The sequence below is a fragment of the Meriones unguiculatus genome, chromosome 20 (assembly GCF_030254825.1).
Source record: "Meriones unguiculatus strain TT.TT164.6M chromosome 20, Bangor_MerUng_6.1, whole genome shotgun sequence".
NCBI lineage: Eukaryota > Metazoa > Chordata > Mammalia > Rodentia > Muridae > Meriones > Meriones unguiculatus.
Genome location: NC_083367.1, coordinates 60,172,921 through 60,193,024, shown reverse-complemented (window position 1 = coordinate 60,193,024; position 20,104 = coordinate 60,172,921). Strand labels below are relative to the sequence as shown.

Sequence of the window (20,104 nt, the reverse complement as noted above, 5' to 3'; positions counted from 1 at the left end):
TTGACATACTCTCCCATTGATGAATCATCAGACATTTCAGTCTAGCTCTGTGAGAGAGAAAACTAGGTACTTTGTGATGTGATACTTTGGAGACTGCTTCCTGACCTTTAGAATCTGCTGCCAAGCATGCATTAAGAACTGTTGAGTATAGTACTTGAGAGGATCCTAGTAGTTTTGCGGCAATCTTGAACCCTGCCTGCTTTACTTTTCCGGCACTCTCGAGTTACTTTTGGTATCTTCTAGTGTGTGGGCTAGGACTGAAGCTGTCAAGTTGGGCAGGTGCAACCTGGTCCCTGCCCTTTTGCATTGTCATTTCTTTTCTTCAGGGCCTAATTTCTAGTAGCTTGGAATTGTTGTTTCATGCACTTTGATTGTTTCAGATAAAGTGAAAAGTTAGTCTTGTTCCTGCTTCATTGTCTTGGCTAGAAATTAAAGTTCCTTATACATATATGGATTTAGACATACAGGCACACTTTTAGTTCACCAGGTAATACCGATAGTTCTTCCAAGTGTACCAGAGGAATATATAAAAAAACAAAAACACATATTTTGATGAGAAATACAAGAGTACTTTAACAAAGTACAGATTTAAAATTGTTAATTATCACAAAAGTATTTATGTGTGTTTTGTATTCTTTGCCATGTAAATGACCCCAGGGTTCCCAGTTTCTTGATTTATTGACTCTTTATCCTCAAAGCTCTTCATGATGGGCCTTAAGTAAAAAGAAATAGCTCATACCTTCATTTATTAAATGCTAACAAGTAACTGAGTTGGGGTGTGTGTGTGTGTGTAGCCTATTAAATTGAAAATATTTTAAATAGCTACATTAATATTTGTTATTTGTCTTTTTTGGGTGCTCTTCAGATTCTCTGAAGATATATTGCCACCATTTTATTCCACATTTATAATGGCATTATAATACAGTAACCTGCAAAAACCCAGCTCTGCCACAATGTGTTATTAAAAGCAATGTGGAGTGATTGAATACTGAAACAGATAGGTTTTGGGCTACTAGTTTGTATACTGTTTGATTTTTGCTGTTTGTCCTTGAGATCTAGTTAGCTCATTATGACTATAAGTCCACTGTTAGAAGCATATGCCTTGACTATGTAAGTGCGTTTCCCAACTAACGTTACTGATAAAATAGAATCCTGTGCGTGGTAGATCTTATTTCTGTCTTCATTGTTTACCCTCAATGTGAAAAATAATAGGCAACCCTGTTTTATTATAACAGTTTACTTCCTTTGATTATAATTGGCACAGTAACAGACTAATGGCCTTTACAAGAAAAGTCTAACAATGGCTACTTTTATTGTTTACCTCTGATTTGTTTTAAGTTTGTGTACTAGTTATATTTATACTTAGATTCTTAAATTTCTTTTCAAGTTTAAAACTTTGAACACTGTTAAGTTGTCTAATTGTGCATGTGGTCATGTGCCCTTATAAGTAGTTTGATAAGGCTTTCGGCATGTACATGTATTCTTTGCTTGGTAGCCAGAAGTCATCAAAGAAGTGAGACATAGATAATTCTTTATAAAACATGTATTTAGTACTTAATACAATGAAAGATTAGACTTTATAGCTCATTTTTATTTTGTTATTTGAATGTTTTATGTTTTGTGTATACACCCATTATATATATATAATAAAGTATCTAGCCCTCTAGATTCCCCTCCAGTTCCCTGATACCTTTTCTCACATTGACTCAAAATTTCATGTCCATCTTTTTTATTTATTTCAGTTTTTTTAAAATCAAGTTTATTTAGTGCTGCCCATTGTGCATGGTATACAGCACTGGAACAAGGGCAACAGCGCTGGCCACACCCCAAAGAAGAATGATTCTTCCTTGCCTAACAGCTCTCAACTGTGTAGTTCAGTTTTAAAAATGAAGGCCAGTGGACATATAGTTAAACTAATACCTAATCATTTGCTGTGGTTTATTATTTCCATAATTACTACTTGAAATACAGCAACTAGTACTTCTTTGACATGATGAGATCTATTTTCAAATTACTTTTTTTTCCTAGAATATTTTTTGACTAGTAACCAGTGTTATTCAAAGCTATTGTAATGACTATATAATGAAAATTGGAAAATGAAGGTTTTAGTCATCTTCTTACTTGGTAGCTTCTTTGCTATCATATTAATACTTGTTTAACCTTGATAACTTTTTTTACGTATGATATAGAAGTAACATGCTTCTCAGAGTTACTCATTATAATTTGAAAATGGCACTTCATGTTTCCTATAGGAGCAATAACACCTTTGTGGTTGTCTTGGTCACTTTTTTCCTCAGGTAAATACACAGTAGGTGCAACATTAATGTTGACTTCTCATTTGACCAACTAGTCACATTACCAGGCTTTGATTTGGGTTTGAAAAATAATTGAAGAGCTTTTAATATCATCATAACAAAATAATAGAAACATGGCCTTAAGTAACTGGCAATGGGCTTATGCTACGAAAGGTGTATTCTGTCGTATTGGTAATGCTGTGTTTTGTAAACTTTTTAGGAGGAGCAAAATAGAGGCAAGCCCAATTGGGAGCATCTAAATGAAGATTTACATGTACTAATCACTGTGGAAGATGCTCAGAACAGAGCAGAAATCAAGCTGAAGAGGGCAGTTGAAGAAGTGAAGAAGTTACTGGTACCTGCAGTGAGTAATTTTCATCTTTTTTATTTTATTACATTTCCCTTTTGAGATTGATATGATTATAACATGATTAGAACATAACATTGTTATGTTAATAAGGAGTGGGTTGTTATTTTTTAGTGATTTTTATTTAACCACAAATATAAAAGTAATGTATGGCTCATTAAATTTATAGTGTAAAAGACAGGATTGCTCAAATTCTTAACTGAGAATCCCTGCTTACTTCTGTGAAGGAAATGGTGTAGTGGAGAAACAAACCTAATTAACTTACTTAAAAGTCACAGCTGACTTTTAAATTGCTCTGTTATAGGAGAATGTAGACTCAGAATCAGTAGGGTGCTAAATGTTTGTTTTTCTTAAAAAGTTAAGTATGCTGGACATGGTGGCACATGGATGTAACCCCCCAGCACTCAAGAGATAGAGGCAAGTGAATGTCCTGTGAGTTTGAGGCCAGCTTCGTTTACATAGTGAGTTCCAGGACAGTCAGGTCTATGTGGAGAGACCCTGTTTTAAAAGACCAAATAAGCAAAAATAGAATAAAAAAAAATTAGCTAATAGTAATTCAGAGGTCTTTGGAACTATTACTGTATTGGGTAAGTAGAGTTTGCCTATATGCTAGATTCTCTTCTGGCATATTTTCTTCTGTAGAAAAGTTAATGTTGCATAGAAAAAACTGTTTTCGTACTGAAAGCTCAGTTTTACTGATTTAATAGACACCATTCCAAATGCTTTTCACACTTAAAAGCTAACAAATACTGTTAAAAGGCCGTATTTAGGAATATTAAATAAGACATTAAAAATAAAATTTGAGACTGGCATCTCATGAAAAATTATCTAGGTATCTTTGTTCTTGTGTCACCTCTCTCCATTTTTTTCCCCCATTTTGTTCCCTCAGCTTTTCACTTTTTTATGTTGCTGTGTAATATCACAGTACTCTCTTATTTAGATGGAAAATAAAAAAATGATTTTAAGTGGATTACTAAGCTGTCTTTCTCATGTTAATAACTTGGAAATATTTCAGTTGGCTGCTGTTAAAGAATCTAGGAAAGTCTATTGTTAGTGTGCTGTCAACGGAGCCATTTTGTTGCTTACATAAATGAGTTTGTGATCTGCCATTTTTTTCTATCCCAGTAATCTGTTCTTCATTGTTCTCATATTCTACTTTCTAAGTAAACTCATAAATCATAAACATTTTCTCATTCACATGACAAAAACTGATTCCTTGCAAGGAAATATTTCATATGAATTCTGTTGATAGATATATAACGAACATGGACAAGCAGATTGTTTGTAAAAACATATCTTCTTCCTTTTCCTTAGTAATTGTTTGGTCTTGGAAAGTAGTGAAAAGGAGACTTTTTGTGAATATTTTGTTCTTAGTTTCATAGATAGGAATATATTGGAATGCTATGTCCCCAACAATGCAGAGATCACGTTACACTGAGCACAGGCGTTTACAAATGTTGCAAAAGGAAGATTGTCTAATAGTTTATACTTCTATTTACCCATCAGGTTTTTCTAGGCATTCTTTCTATAATTTACTTTTTATTTTAAAAGATAACCTCTAGAAAAAGAACATTAATTTGGAAGCTAAAATCTAAAGCATTTTGACCTGTTTCTTTACGGGGACATGGGGAGAAACTAGTGGTGAGATAAGACCTTAGACTTAGCATCCATTCTTTCATTTGTAGAATTTCTTGCTGGTCAGTGAACCTGACTTGAGTTTGATCCCAAGTTTCAATATTGGGAGGAGAAAGCCAATTTCTGAAAGTAGTCCTCTGATTTTCACATGAGAACTGTGGCATGTGCCACACTCTTTCATTCCCCACACACATAATTAATAAGGTAATACAAATGGTTTGTCTCTGGAATGTGAAAAGGTGGTAGCAAATAAATGACAGAAGCTTTAAGAAAGTGCATACTGTGTACCATGTGGGAAAATAACCAGTTTTGATAGCGCTCTCTCCTAATGAAGGCTTTTAGGATTATTGTTGTTAGTTACTATTAATAGGTAACTTATTTTAATTGTGCTATTTAGAATTATACAGATGAAGCAAAACTTTAGAATTACAAGCTGTAGAATAAAAACACATACTTTTAAAGCATGGGTTATATCCTTGATTTAACACTGCATAATAATTTCATTTTCTGGTTTAATGTCTTTATTAAAATGTGGGCATTGTATTAGAGAATTTATTTTAATTAAACTGAAAGTTTTTGTGTATTTTTGATGCCCATATGAAGATTAATAGACTTTCAACAAAACAGCTTGACTGACTGTATTTTAAATTTTCTCCAGAATTGGCCTGTTCTGTCATACTTGCCTGTGTAAGCTTAGCCAAGAAGAAAATGGTGTTCAAACTGAACTTGTGTTTCACTAGCATGAAATAAAATTAATCATTTCATTTGTGCTTCAAAAAGAGTCAGCAAAAAAAAGTTATCAGGTGTAACTTTTGACTGCTATGTAACAAAACATGGCAAGCATTTTGCTGGATGTCATGTCTCCTGAGTGTCATGCAACTGCATATTGCCCATCACAGTGCCTTCTTTATACTGGCTCTGGAAGTCTTATATACGAAGTTCCTAGTCACTAGTAACCTGTCTTCATTATTCTGAAAGGGAAGCAACAATGAAGGAAAGGAAAGGCTTGATCTTAGTACCTATTAGTCTAGTCATTCTTCGGCTTTTTTGAGAAGTCTTCTGTAGCTCAGGCTATCCTTGAACTCCTTATCCACCTACACCTCCACCTAGCTGCTAGGATAATAGGCATATGCCAACACAGCCTTCTCATTTCTTTGATTTTCAGATTTTCAATTAGCATGTTTCCATTGCTCTACTGCTTGGTGAGAAGAATTATCTGGCAGTTGATAATTACCATTCCTTCTGTCACTCAGCAAGTAGGAACGTTTTGCATTATAAGACCTGACTTTAGATAGTTTTAATTCTGATCTTTGGAAGATAAACTATTTGTTTGAAAAAAAAAATCATCTAACATTTGCATTTTTATTATTAATCTTTATTATTAATAATCACACATATTTGTAATATAATTGAGATTTGAAAACTTGTCACTTCAAAATTTTTAGGGCTTTTTTTGGTATTGAAAATAGTTGGGTTTTTTTTTTTTTGTTTTTTTTGTTTTTTGTTTTTTGTTTTTTTTTTAAGAATATATGATCACGATGTTCCCTCCACCAACTCCTCCTAGAGCCTCCCCACATCTCCACCCACCTAAATCCATAGTCTTCCTTTCTCTCAGTAGAAAACAATCAGACATCTATTTTAAAAATAAGATAAAAACTAACCAGAAGAAGAGCCAAAGCACGAGAAACACATTCAGGCACAGAGACACACACATTTGCACACATAGAAAATCGAAATTCCATAAAAACATAAAGGCAGAAACCATAGTATACAAGCAAGATCTATGAAGTGGAAAAAAAAAAAAGTAGGCCAGTCAAAGCATTATGAGATGGAAAAAGAAAAAATCCAAAAGTATCATTAAGTTCAAGGTTGTCTACTGCTGGGCATGCAGCCTGCCTTTAAGTGTGGGTTTTGTATACCCAGTGAGACTCCATTGGAAAAAACTAATATTTTCTTTTCAAGTCATTATCAGTTGTAAATAGCTTTTGAGTTTTGGAGGGAGCCTGTGTCTACTCCTCAGCACTGGCTTACACCTGTGCAGGCCCTGTGCGTGCTGCCACAGTCCCTGAATCGTGTTGAATGAGTTGCTCTAGGCCTTGCCTTCATGAATAGGGCCTATTTATTTGCCAGTTTATGAAGAGCAAACAGTAAATAGCTTTGCCAATATTCTCATTGTTTGGGGGTTTCCACGGGGCTCTTTTAGCCAAGAATTTAATTAGATGTGATCCATTCCTGAGACTGGCTATTTTATTTGATGGCGAGAGATGTCTAGTTGGGCCTTTGTCTTTCCCAATATTTGATGATTCCGTTTAGATTTCTTTCATATGTGTGTATTTTATGAAGCTTCTAATGTAGTAGGTTTCCATATGATCCCACAAATGAAACCCTTAGTTTTAGCTATCATATTTCTTCTCTTATCCCCCCACCCTCCCTGTCTTTGTGTCACCTTAAAATTTTTTCAGTTCTTTTGTGTTGGAATTCTTCCAGCTGTTTAGAAACAGTAAGTTGTTACGAACTACAGTTACTCTGCTGTGTTACAAAGCTCTAAAGGTTAGTAATCCTCTTATTTGTAATTGTGAACCTCTTCAATAATCTGTCTTCTGCCTTACTCTTCTGTCTCTGTATTCACTGTACTACTTTCTGAGTCTGTGAGACCAACTGTTTTAAGCTTCTTCATGTGAGGTATAGTCAGTACAGCTTTTGTTTATATTAACTGTATTTGTTGAAAAGAAAATTCATAAACCTGGCTAAAATTAGTCACACTTCACTACTTACTTTCTAAGTGTATATTTTAGAAGCTAAAATAATTTTTCTAGTGTGACATTACACTACTAGCCATTTTCTATGTCATTAAAGAGTCATTAATAGTGATATTCATGGTTTCCTCTGGTGACGTGCTTTAAAGTCCATTATATGTATGGCTGTGCTATTATCAGTCATTCTTTATTAAGCATTTAAGATTTTTTTTCTCATTTCTTGCTTATTAATAGTGTTAGAGATAATATTCTATAGGGAAATATTAAGCTGCCTGTCTAAATATTTTGGGATGTTTTCAGAACTAAAATAATCATGGTTAAATATACATTTATTATGCATAGATTTATAAAAACCGCTACATTGAATGTTTACTTTGCTTACTTTTGTGTATCTGTACATTATATAGCTTGATAATCTCCCTTAACAAATTTTGCTCTGAGGGTCCTGAGAATATGGCCTAATGTTTGCCAAATATGTACAGGCCCTGGATTTAGTCTCCCTTAGGAGACTAAATAATCCAATAAGCAGACTTACTGATTTCATAGTAATTAGTGTTTTATTTTAAAATGATCTTTAATTGCCGAATTGGGACTTAGGAAATGAAAGTTTCAAATGTGTCAATCTGAATACCTCATGATAATATGGCCTCTTTAATACCATACTTTTTCCTGTTATCATTTGAGTAAAACCCTTTTATTAGGCTTCTATATGATCTTTGTAGGAAGGGCATCTCTGTGTACTAACATTTTTTAAATTTATGATTACATGCTTGATTTTTATAATTTTAGTCAAATTGCCATTTTAAAAGTTTACATGGAATTTCCTAGTTTTGTTTTTTTTATTTTATTTTTTTTTTATTTTGCTTTTTTCTTTCACAGTTTTCCCAATAAAAAAAAGCAAAAGAGAAAGAGAATAGGTTTAGGGTTTTGCTGTTTCCTCCTACAACATACCCCAGTGATGACTTTGAATTAGGCCCCACCTCTTTTTTTCTTTAATTAATTAATTAATATCCAGATCAGAACCTCCCTCCTTTCAGTCCTTTCTTCTCACCTCCTCTCTCCCTAAGCCTGTCTTCATTTTTCCACAGAGAAGGGAGACCTCCCATGTATATCGACCCACCTTGGCATATCAAGTTACTGTAGGACTGGGCATGTCTTCTTCTGTATTGAGGCTAGGCAAAGCCATCCAATTAGAGGAAAGGGATCCAAGGCAGGCCAGAGAGTCAGAGACAGCTCCTGCTCCTCCTGTTATAGGTACCACGTGAAGATTATGATGTACATCTGTTACACATGTGTAAGGGCCTAGGTCCCTCCCATGCATACTCTCTGGTTAGTGGTTCAGTCTGTGTGAGCCTGCATGGGATTCTGTAGGTTTTCTTGTGGTGTCCTTGACCTCTGGCTCTCTTAGTCCATACCCCTCTTGCATAAGATTTCCCAGGCTCAGCCTAATGTTTTGTTGTGGGTCTCTGCATCTGTTGTCATCAGCTGCTGGGGGAAGGTTATGCTAGGTTCCTCTCTGCAAGTATAGCAGAGTATCATTAATAGTGTCAGGGGGTGTCACTTGACAACCCAGTATGTGTTGTCACTTCAGTTTTTGATCTTAGCCATTCTAACAGGTGTAAATGGAATCTCCGAATTTCCAAATTGTTTTGATTTGCATTTCCCTGATGACTAAAGACATTGAACATTTCTTTAAGTGCTTCTCAGCCATTTGAGATATCTCTGTTGATAATTCTATTTTTAGCTCTGTACCCTATTTTTTGATTGAGTTATTTGGTCTATTGGTGTTTAATTTCTTGAGTTCTTTATATACTTTGGATATTAGCCCTTTGCTGATGTAAGGTTGGCAAAGATCTTGTACCATGCTGTAGTCTGCCATTTTGTCCTTACACAAGTTTTTCAGTTTCATGAGGTCCTGTTTATAAATTGTTGATCTTAGTGCATGAGACGAGGTTGTTCTGTTCAGGAACTGGTCTCCTGTGCTAGTGAGTTCAAGGCTGTTAATCTATTAGATTTAGTGTATCTAGTTTTATGTTGAAGTCTTTGACCCACCTGGGTTTGAGTTTTATGCAGGGTGATAAATATGAATCTATTTGTAATTCTTCTACATGCCAACATCCAGTTAGACCAGCACCATTTGTTGAAGATGCTTTCTTTTTTCCATGTGTAGTTTTGGCTTTTTTGTCCATAGGTGTGTGGGTTTGCTTCTGGGTTGATTCCATTGGTCAACCTGTCCATTTTTATACCAGTACCATGAGTTTTTATTACTATTGCTCTGCATTACAGCTTGAAATCAGGGATGGTGATACTTCTAGAAGATCTTTGATTATACATAATTGTTTTAGCTACCCTGGGTTTTTTGTTTTACCATATGAAGTTGAGAGTTGTTCTTTCAAGGTCTGTAACGAATTGTGTTGGAATTCTGATGGGAATTGCATTGAATCTGTTGATTGTTTTCGGTAAGGTGGACATCTTTTCTATGTGAATCCTGCTAAACTATGACCATGAGTGCTCTTTTTATCTTCTGATAACTTCTTCAATTTCTTTCTTCAGAGACTTGAGGTTTCTGCTATCCAGGTCTTTCACTTGCTTGGTTAGTATTACACCAAGGTATTTCATGTTATTTGTCGCAATTGTGAAGAGTGTTGTTTCCCTAATTTCTTCTTCATCCTGTTTATCATTTGTATAAAAGAGGGCTATTGGTTTTTTGTTTTGTTTTGTTCTGTTTTAGATAATTTTATTTCCAGTAAGCCCTACCTCTTAAAAAAAAAAAAAAAGGTTCTGCATCTTTCAGTAATGCCACACAGTACTATGCTGGGGCACATTTAAGATCTACATTGTTTAAGTCAGTAAGTCAGGGTTGGGGAGAGTGGGGAAAAGAACGTTTTATTATTTTGTTTATTTCTTTACTTGGTTTTGCCTCTGAGGAAAGAGCACAGGATTCCATAGTGAACTTTTCAGCTTTCATTATTTCTAAAGTGCACACTTACCATAAAGCATACCCACAGAGTGAGCCATTGATTTATTTATTTAAATTTCTTGGATTTTCAATCCTTTCTCCTCTGCACCTTTCAATTTATAAAGTATTTTACTGATGCTTACTACAGGCTAGATGAAGACACAAGAAAGATAAAGATAAACACAAGGTACCCGCCATCATAAACCTTACCTTCTGAACTTTAATTACTGACAATAAAACAAGTATCAGCCATGTTCAGTTGTAATAAAGTAATGCAAAGAAAAACCAAGGAGGATAAAGGGATAGAGAACCATGGATGAGAGAAATGCAGTTTTATCTAATGATTACAGAATGTTTCTTAAAAAGATGATTTTGAGAAAAACCTAATTGAAATGTGTGATACAACTGTTTGCACATCTTAGCAGTATTCTCAGTTACTTAGAACAGAAAATGCAGTTACTGTGACATGTTTGGAAAACATCATGGTGTCCAGCAGAGTTGAGTGAGTCTGCTGGGGATATGTGGGAAGTAATTGGGACTGTACGTTAAGGCACATTGTCTCTATTCTGAGATAAGTTGGGAGAAATTGAGAACAAGAATGGAGTGATTTGATAACCTGTTTCAAAGGATTCTTCTGGCTTCTAGGCTAGTAGGCTTTGAGGGCAGTGATGAAAGCTCAGGTGCCCGTTAGAAGGCATTCAACAAGTTCAAGTGCTTAGTCAGAGTAGGTCATGGCTAGATACATAAAAATTGTGTGAACTAGAGTCAGATGATGGAGGTTTCTGATGAAGGGTTTATTTTGAAGGTGAAGCTGACAGGAATTTTTATTAGATCTGATGTAATGTGATACGTGATGACTTAAAGCACTGTTAGATGAGAAAATTTGGAAGAGAAACCAAGAAACTCGGTTTGGAAATATGAAAATTGGCAAACTAGATGATGAGCTACGTATAGCTATACCAAATGGGAATTTGATAAGAACATGGAGCCATCATATACCAAACTTTTAGAACCATCATAACATTGGATTAAAACTCTTCCTAAGTTACCTTCTAGGAAATTTGTACTAGTGTGGCAGTATTATATGAAAATATCTGATGTCTTGCAATCTCAAACCTGGGTATTATTCCAGGGTTTAAATTCACTGCCAAGTTCTGAAGAAAAATATGAGTAATTTTGCTTTGTTTTTGTTTTTAGCCCTGCTTGGGCCTTGTGCATCCACCGACAAGTGCTGTTAATTACAAGCTAGTGCAACAACTTTTATTATTTATTTATTTTTATCTTTTGAAGTGATGCACTACAGTCTGTAGCCTAATATTGTTGGGGGGTTTATTTATACCATTTAAAAATTAAATTTACAGCTAAAGCTGAAATTGTCTTGTTTTTGTTCTTACATTTGGAGACAGTCTTTTCTAGAAAGATAAAAGGACAAATTTGTGCCCTTTTTGTGGAGAGATAGCTAACTCTAGGGGGTGTGGGATGAGGCGTGGAACACTTGTCAGCATTGCTTGGTGTGAGCTTTATAATTATGTGGAATTAAGTATCTTGCTTGTATTTTTATGTCTGCTGGTTTTTAAGGCTCATAAGTCTGACAAATGTTAAATCCTCACTTGTGATGCAGTATATATAACCTAATTTGGAAAATTTAAATGTAATTTTTATTAAGTTGGTTTATACCCCTTCAATTTGAATTTGGTTGTGTGTGTGCATGCAGAACCAAACAAGTGTTCATGTGTTTGAAAAGGGGTGCATTTATGGAGGTCAGAGGACAACTTCTGCACCTTTACTCTTGTTTGAGATAGGGTCTGATTCTGCCTCCTGCCTTTCATAGGAGCACTGGGAATACAGAAATGCACTGTTGTGCCCAGTTTTATGTGGATTTCTGGGTCCTCATGCTTGCTCAGCAAATATTTTCTTGCCTTCTGGAGCAATATCCAAAATCCTCATTTAAGTTTTGTTGTTTTTTGTTTGAACTTCAGTTTGCTTTGAGACATGGTTACTATGTGAATATGTTATTTACTGTGAAGACCAGCTTTTCCCCAGAGGCTCAAGAGATCCTCTTGCCTCTTCCTTAGAGCTGGAATTGAAGGTGTCACTACCATGCTGGGCTTAGATCAATAGCCTTATGAAGCAGATTTCATCCCTTTTGCCTGTAAGCATACAACAAACAATATGTTAATTCTTCCCCACCCTCCCTAAAAGTTCAGTATTCTAATTTAACTGATAATTAATAAAGGTTTTGTGATGGTCACACTTCATTCGTTAGAATCAGTTTTTAGAAGACTTATTTTCTAGAGAAATAATGCTTTTATTTCAGATGTTTCTTTTAATAATTTGTTTACTTAAATCTTTTTCTTTTCTAATTTACTAATAGTCCATGCAGTAAATAGGCATGAATAGCTTTTCATTATATATAATATTTTTACCATACAAGTCCATACTCATTATCTTCAACTATCTACTACAAATATACTCAGAAATCTTTAGGGACTTATCCTCAGTAGAAACTGTTGATAATTCTGCCTCCTTTCTTGGGGTGTAGGCAAAAGTAGGGTTGGAGAGGCAAGGTCTCCCTTTATAACCCAATCTGAGCTCAGGATCCTTCTGCTTTAGCCTACCACCTCAAGTTCTGATATTAAGGCCAGAAACCATCAGGCTAGACTTCCAAAATATTTCTGTAATATATCTGCTCACTTTGGTTGAAACAGCATCGTCTCTTTTTGTTTTCACTCCTTTCAAGTTATTCTCATGAGTAAGTTAGTAAAGTTGATCATATTTTTAAAATAAACATTGAGTATTTAAGTAAAACTCAAACTGTCCCACATTAGCTCCTCTGAAAGTAGAAGAGGAAGTGAGATGTTTGGTTGTAGAGCCTTTGCTGAACAGCGCAGACTTGATATTTACAAACATATTAGGATTTCGGGGTAGGTTCCTTTAACTTCCTTTATTTATCTTGTTAACAAGAGTATGATTTTTGTCCTCTCAAAGTCTAGCACTGTGAGATAAGTAGGTTTATTGAGTTATCTTCATAGCTCTGAACAGTTTTAAAGCACTAGATTGTCATAGAAGATCTCAATATATGAAGATGCATTAAACAGCTTACATAGGAAGGAACAATGCTTTGTGGTAGGGTTTGATACAGTGGTAGCCATATTTTAAGCATATTATATAAGAAGATTAGTATCATTTGAAATTACTGGGATTTGTGGTGCATGGATTTTGTAACTATTTTTTTTTTATACAAGATAATTGGACAAACTAGTTTTCTTGTCTCCCCCACCTCCAAATGGACTTTTAAGATAGTTATGATAACTTTTGCAAAGTGTTTAAAGCATAGTTTTGTTTGGTTTGTTTGTTTGTTTTTTTATTTGACGGCTAGTAGGCTCTGGACAAAATGATACTTTATTATGATTTTGATTTTCTACAAATTGTTTATATTAGTAACTATATCAGAAATTTCATAAAGCCTATATAAATTATTCAGTAATTATACAAATGGTATTTTAAAATAAATTACTGATTATAAATGTATATATACACATGTATATATTTAAACTGAAGTATGTATGTATATAAACATCTTTGTTGAACTGTGTTCTTTACAACTAGACAATTTGGCCCCCTTTAAAAATAAATATCTGGGGACAAAAGCTCTTAAAGTCTTAGCACAACATTAATTTGTTTACAAGTCTGATCACAAACTTCTAAGCTATGGAACAATTCACTTCCATGTAGGACCTTCCAACCCATTTTTCATACTAAATCTCACCGAAAGCGTGTGTATTAATTGGCTTCTCTCATGTACTGGTTATTTTTTTGTGAACCTGACACAAACTAGTCATCTGAGAAGAGTGAACTTCATTTGAGGAATCACCCTCATCAAATCATCCTGTGGGCCAGTCTGGGAGATAGATATTTCCTTAGTTATAGTTGTTGTAGGCACGTGATAGTACTAGGCATGGACCCAAATAAGCCAGTAAACCGCATTCCTCCATGAGCACTGTTTCAGTTCCTGCCTTGCTTCCCTGGCAGTGAACTGTAACCTGTGATCCAAGTAACTTTCCTCTTCAAGTTTGTTTTGATCAATATTTTAACAATACAGAAAAGAAATTAGGACAGTTTCAATTCTCTATCAAATGTATTCATTTTCTTTCACTTTTGTTACATTATTACTGTAATAGATTACAAATTTCTAGGTGTTTTGTTTTTATTTTTTTAACTTTTGTGGCATGTTATCATGCCTGTTTTCAGTTCTTGGTATTTTATGTACCTTCCAAAATAGTTGGTTTGGGTTATGTTTTTTTTTCTTTTTTAATATTAGTTACAGTTTATTAACTTTGTATCCCAGCTGTATCCCGCTCCCTCATTCCCTCCCAATCCCACCATCCCTCCCTCATCTTCTTCCTGCGTCTTTTCAAGTCCACTAATAGGGGAGGACCTCCTCCCCTTTCATCTGACCCTGGTTTATCAGGTATCTTCAGGACTGGCTGCAAAGTCCTCCTTTGTGGCCTAGCAGGGCTGCTCCTCCCTCAGGGTGGGGAGGAGGTCAAAGAGCCCGCCATTGAGTTCATGTCAGAAATAGTCCCTGTTCCCCTTACTAGGGTACCCACTTGGATACTGGGCTACCATGGGCTACATCCGAGCAGGGGTTCTAGGTTATATCCATACATGGTCCTTGTTTGGAGAAATAGTCTCACAAAAGACCCCTGTGACCAGATATATTTGGTCCTTGTGGAGCTCCTGTCCTCTACAGGTCATACTAACTCCCCTTCTTTATTATGATTCTCTGCACTCTGCCAAAAACTTTGGTTATTAGTCTCAGTATCTGCTTTTATACACTGCTAGGTAGAGTCTTTTAGAGGCCCTCAGTGGTAGGCTCCTGTCCTGTTACTTGTGTTCTCATACATCCAATGTCCATCCCATTTGTCTTTCTAAGTGAGGGTTGGTCATCTTACCCAGGGTCCTCTTTCTTGTTTATCTTCTTTAGGTGTACAGATTTCAGTATGTTTATCCTATCTTATAGGTCTACATAAGTGAGTATATATACCATGTGTGTCTTTCTGCTTTTGGAATACCTCACTCAAGATGATCTTTTCTAGGTCCCACCATTTACCTGCAAATTTTATGATTTCCTTGTTTTTAATTGCTGAATACTATTCCATTGTGTAAAAGTACCATAATTTCTGTATCCATTCCTCAACTGAGGGACATCTGGGTTGTTTCCAGGTTCTGGCTATTATGAATAAAGCTGCTACAAACATGGTTGAGCAAATCTCCTTGTTGTGTACTTGAGCATCTTTTGGATATATGCTTAGGAGTGGTATATCTGGATCTTGAGGAATCACTATTCCTAATTGTCTGAGAAAGCACCAGGTTGATTTCAAAAGTGGTAGTACAAGTTTACATTCCCACCAGCAATGGGGGAGGGTTCCCCTTTCTCCGCAACCTCTCCAGCATGTATTGTCAGGTAAGTTTTTGATCTTAGCCATTCCGATGGATGTCAGGTGATATCTCAGGGTCATTTTGTTTTGCATTTCTCTGATGACTAAGGACGTTGAGCATTTCTTTTACGTGTTTCTCTGACATTTGATATTTCTCTACTGAGAATTCTCTTTAGCTCTGTACCCCATTTTTTAATCGGATTGCTTGATTTGTTGCTTTTTAACTTCTTTAGCTCTTTCTATATAGTGTATATTAGCCATTGGTGAAGATCCTTTCCCAGTCTGTAGGCTGTCGTTTTGTTCTGACAACAGTATCTTGCTTTACAGAAGCTTTTCAGTTTCCTGAGGTCCCATTTATTGATTGTTGATCTTAGAGCCTGTGCTGTTGGTGTTCTGTTCAGGAAGTTGTCTCCTGTGCCAATGAGTTCTAGGCTCTTCCCCACTTTTTCTTCTAACTGATTTAGTGTGTCTGGTTTTATGTTGAGGTCTTTGATCCACTTTGACTTTAGATTTGTGCAGAGTGGTAAATAAGGATCTATTTTCATTTTTCTGCATGTAGACATCCAGTTGGACCAGCACCATTTGTTGAAGATGCTGTCTTTTATCTATTGAATGCTTTTGGCTTCTCTGTCAAAAATCAAGTATCCGTTATGTTTTTAAGTCAGTCCAGATTCTTATCTTTTACTGGGTTTCTCTCAAACCAATATTTTAGGATGGATTGATACTAGAAAAGTCATTTTTTCTATTTGTGATGTGCATTTTATTCCCTTTTTGTTTATAGTCACTATTGTGATATTCAGAATTTCTCTTATTTTTCTAGTGATCAGAATTTTTATCATGAAGTTCATTTATTTTTTTTTTATACTCGTATGTTGTTAGGATCTGTAATAATGATCTTTTTCATGATGATGTCAATAATTTGTGATTTCACTTTCCTTCATCAAATTTATTAATCTTTTCCAAATTTTGATTTTTATTAATTTTACTGTCTTACTGACCTGCTCTTCTTCTACTTTCTTGGAACTTTAGGCTTTCAAAAGGTAAAAGGTTAGTGATCGAGAGCTTTCTTTTATGGATATAAATTTTAGTTGTATCCCACAAGTATGGTTATGCTACATATTCATTATTATTTGGTTCAAAGTATTTTCTAATTTAGTTTGTGATATTTAGAACTTTTCTTTGTGTCTCATTGCTTGTTTTTAATTTACCATTATTCTTAATGGATATATTTTATGTGTTTCTGTCTTTTAATAAAACGATCATAACACTCTTTCATATTATCTATCTATCTATTTATTTATTTATTTTGTTAGATGGATATAGGACTTTGAGTCAGTGCCACACAAGTATGTCATTCAGGGACTCTACCACTGAACTACACCCCTAAGCCCTGGTTACAACTTTTTTTTACAGTCTAGTAGTATTGTCTGTTTTGGTGACCACCTCATATTTACCTAAGCACACTTGTATATGGATTTATGCTCTGCAATAGTTGGGTCTATGGTTTTTAAATCTCATTTACATGAAAGTGGTTGCAAATGTCTTTTCCTTGGTTGTGAAGATTCTTCTCTATGGCACTGAAAGGGGAAATTAATTCCGTGCTTACCTCCATGTGTGTCTAACTCACAAACCTGTATAAACAGGGCTTGGTATTAGTTTTTATTGTTTTGCATGGTAGCACCTTTCCTCTTGTTATAATCTTGACCCTTTATTCCCCACCACACACACCAATTATTTCATGTGTCAGTTTTCTACAGACAGTACCAAGCAGTGTGACTTACGTGCCTTAGACGAGTGTTGTAAAACTAATTATTTTAGCTGTGTGGAAGTATAAGATATGTGTTGCTCTTTACCCCTTGATTTTATGTGTGTAAAGGATTGGTTATCTCAGCTGCAGCCTTGGAGAAGCCAGTTGTAGATTCAGTTCCTGATAATGGGAGGCATTTTATATTAAATGAATATATAGTAATTCTCTTTCTGATCCGCACAATATGAAACGTTCTAATGAAATGTATATGCAGCATTCTAACTTTACATCTAATTTTAAAAAGTGAAAAAGAGGACATCATCAAATATTTTCACACACATGTGTCACTATTTCAGAAGGGACTCGGAGAAATGCTAGATGAGGAAAACGGGATATTGTTGCTGATATGAAGACTAAGAAGAAAGGGAGGATGATGGGTGTGTGCCTTCACCTTCTAAGTTCACTGTACTGTCCCTCCTTTCTAAAGGAAAATAGTTTCCGTATGTGATGCCAGGACTAAGCTCAAGTGAATAGTACTAACTTCTGACTAGAGAAATTAATGATTTCAAACAACAGAACTTTACACTTGCAGTTTTAACAGACTCTGGCACATATAGATGTCCTTATTCTCAGAAAGTTCATCTTTTTGAGTGTTTATCTTTGGGCTGTACGGTTTCCTGTTAGAATCTTCCTGTTTTCTTTTCATGTTTACTCAGAAGTATTTTGAACTTGAATATGAATGAGTTTTTAATATAGAGTCGATTTTTTTAAAGAAGCATTAGCATTCATAGGACTCTAAATTAATATTAATTAAATAATTGGTTTTAATACATTACAACAAATTCACAGCTAAGGAATGTGAAATTTAAAGTTGTGCTGATTAATCAAGGAATATTGTGAAATTTGAAAATATTTAAATATTACTTTTCATATTTCCCAGTTTTCTTTTGCTTAACAGCCTATGAATTCGACTCATAGTAAACTGTTTTAATTATAACCTGAAAGTAAGTTCAAAGAGGTGATGAATGATAGTGGATAGTAAGATTAAGAGCCATCTTGACACTGAAGTAGTTTCTTCTTTAAAATAATTTTTAAGCCGAATTGTGAGTGAATTGCTGCTCTTATATTTAAATTCTTGGCTAAGTACTAATAACCGAAATGCCATTTTGGCTTTGTTTTATTGAGAAAAAGGGAAAAGTTAAAAGATGTTTAAACATCTAACCAAAGTGCATGTGGTTCTGGTGGAGCCCCAGAAGAGAGAAAGCTTGTGAGGAGAGGGTTCCTCTGCTGTGTTCTCACTGCTTCTTTTATCTGAATGGGACTTGGATTGAGTGTGGTAATTAGCAGTCTCTTCAGAGTGTCAGAGCATTACCATTGTGATGGCTTAACTGCAGGATAAAATGATTGGATTTGGGGCTGCCTGTCTGCCAAACTAAATGAGTTGCCATGGGAATTTTCAAATGTGAGAGACATTTACTTAAAGCAATTTTGGTGGTTTTGAATAAACTTATAAATTACAAGTTTGAGGGATGAAAATGCTGGTCCTTCTCCTATAGAGAGGCTTTTTGTAGAGGCCTCATAAATTCTTGATGGGAAGGAATTGATCCCTGTTCCCATGAGGGCCACAGTTTATTAGGGCTGTGTCCCCTACCACCCCAAGCCTGACCTTTGTGAACCAAACATGGTTGCTAAGCACATTTAAGGAAAAACAGTTTGTTCCAAGTGTCTGGAGAAGAGTGTGATCGCTCTGGTCATGTTGTCATCCTGTGTCCAACACTGCAGAACATTGTGGGAAGAATGCTTTGTTTTTATAAAGAATAACTAATATTTTAATATCATATATTGTGTATAGTAAAAATGTATTTTTATACCTACCCAAAAAGTAGAATAAAAAAAAATTAAAATAGCTTTGGAGTCAAATGTGATTTTCAAGCAGCAATAAATGGTGTTACTCAGGTTTCATGTACATGCTCTCAGAATGAACTTCAACTTTCCCCTCTGTCTCCAAAGAATTCTATTTTACTATAACTTTGAGTAAGAAAATGCCCCCCTAAGTACCCAAAGTGGAGAACATCACTTAGTATGTAGGACATTACTTGTCCTCAAGACAGCAGTCATAATAATCAGTTACTGTGCTGGTGTTTTTATCTGTCTTTCAGAAGAACACTCAAAGCTGAAGTGTTTAAAATTTTGAGGCTGTATTTTGGGAAGAGTATATAAGTCACTACGTTACTGTTTCATAAGGAAGATAGTAACTTGGCTATTGTTAACTCTTGGTGACTGAAAATATTGTTCAGTCTTTCAAAAAATATTACCAGGGAGACACAGTTAAGTTAGGAAAAGAATAGTTATTTAGTTCATAAATGGCAAAGTAAAATATTTTTAAGCTAAAGTAAATGGAGTTTTTTGTTTGTTAGTCTGTATAGTGTGGTGTTCAGTTACATATTGCATCATTTGAGTAGCATCTTGTATTCCTAATATTTTAGTTGAACAGTTGGTGAAAGCTGACTCAGTGGCAGGTAAGTTTTTAAAGGCACACTTCATTGTAAAGTAAAGGCCCTTAGTTTCTATAGTTTCTTTAGAATGCACTTGACATAAGGCTGTGTGTACCAGGCCCTCTGTGTACTCTATGCTGCTTAAGGAAACATGACAAGACAGAAAAGAACCTGCAAAAATTTAAGTGTGGTGGCTATGTGTTTTTTTTTGGGGGGGGGGGTAAGTTTGACTTTTAAAATAAAATCTATAATTCAGCTCTGTACCAGTTACCTTTTTATACCACTTCTGTTTTAGTTGTGTTCTACAGTAGGGCAAAAGCCTTTGTTCCAGCTAGAATCAGTTATACGTAATTCTCAAGTCACCAGCCGTTGACAGTCTGGTCACTGCCTTGGCTGTAATAATGCTGTTA

General features: G+C 35.2%; 1 protein-coding gene across 6 annotated transcripts in view; it reads left to right on the top strand.

Annotated features, from left to right (window-relative positions):
• The window catches only part of Qki (QKI, KH domain containing RNA binding), a 133,361-nt gene that overhangs the window by 86,290 nt on the left and 26,967 nt on the right, over window positions 1-20,104 (top strand). For all 6 annotated transcript variants that reach the window (XM_060373678.1, XM_060373677.1, XM_060373681.1 and 3 more), the window contains exon 4: window positions 2,515-2,658. In XM_060373678.1, coding sequence (XP_060229661.1) covers window positions 2,515-2,658 — 144 coding nt within the window. The remainder of the gene's footprint in view (window positions 1-2,514; window positions 2,659-20,104) is intronic.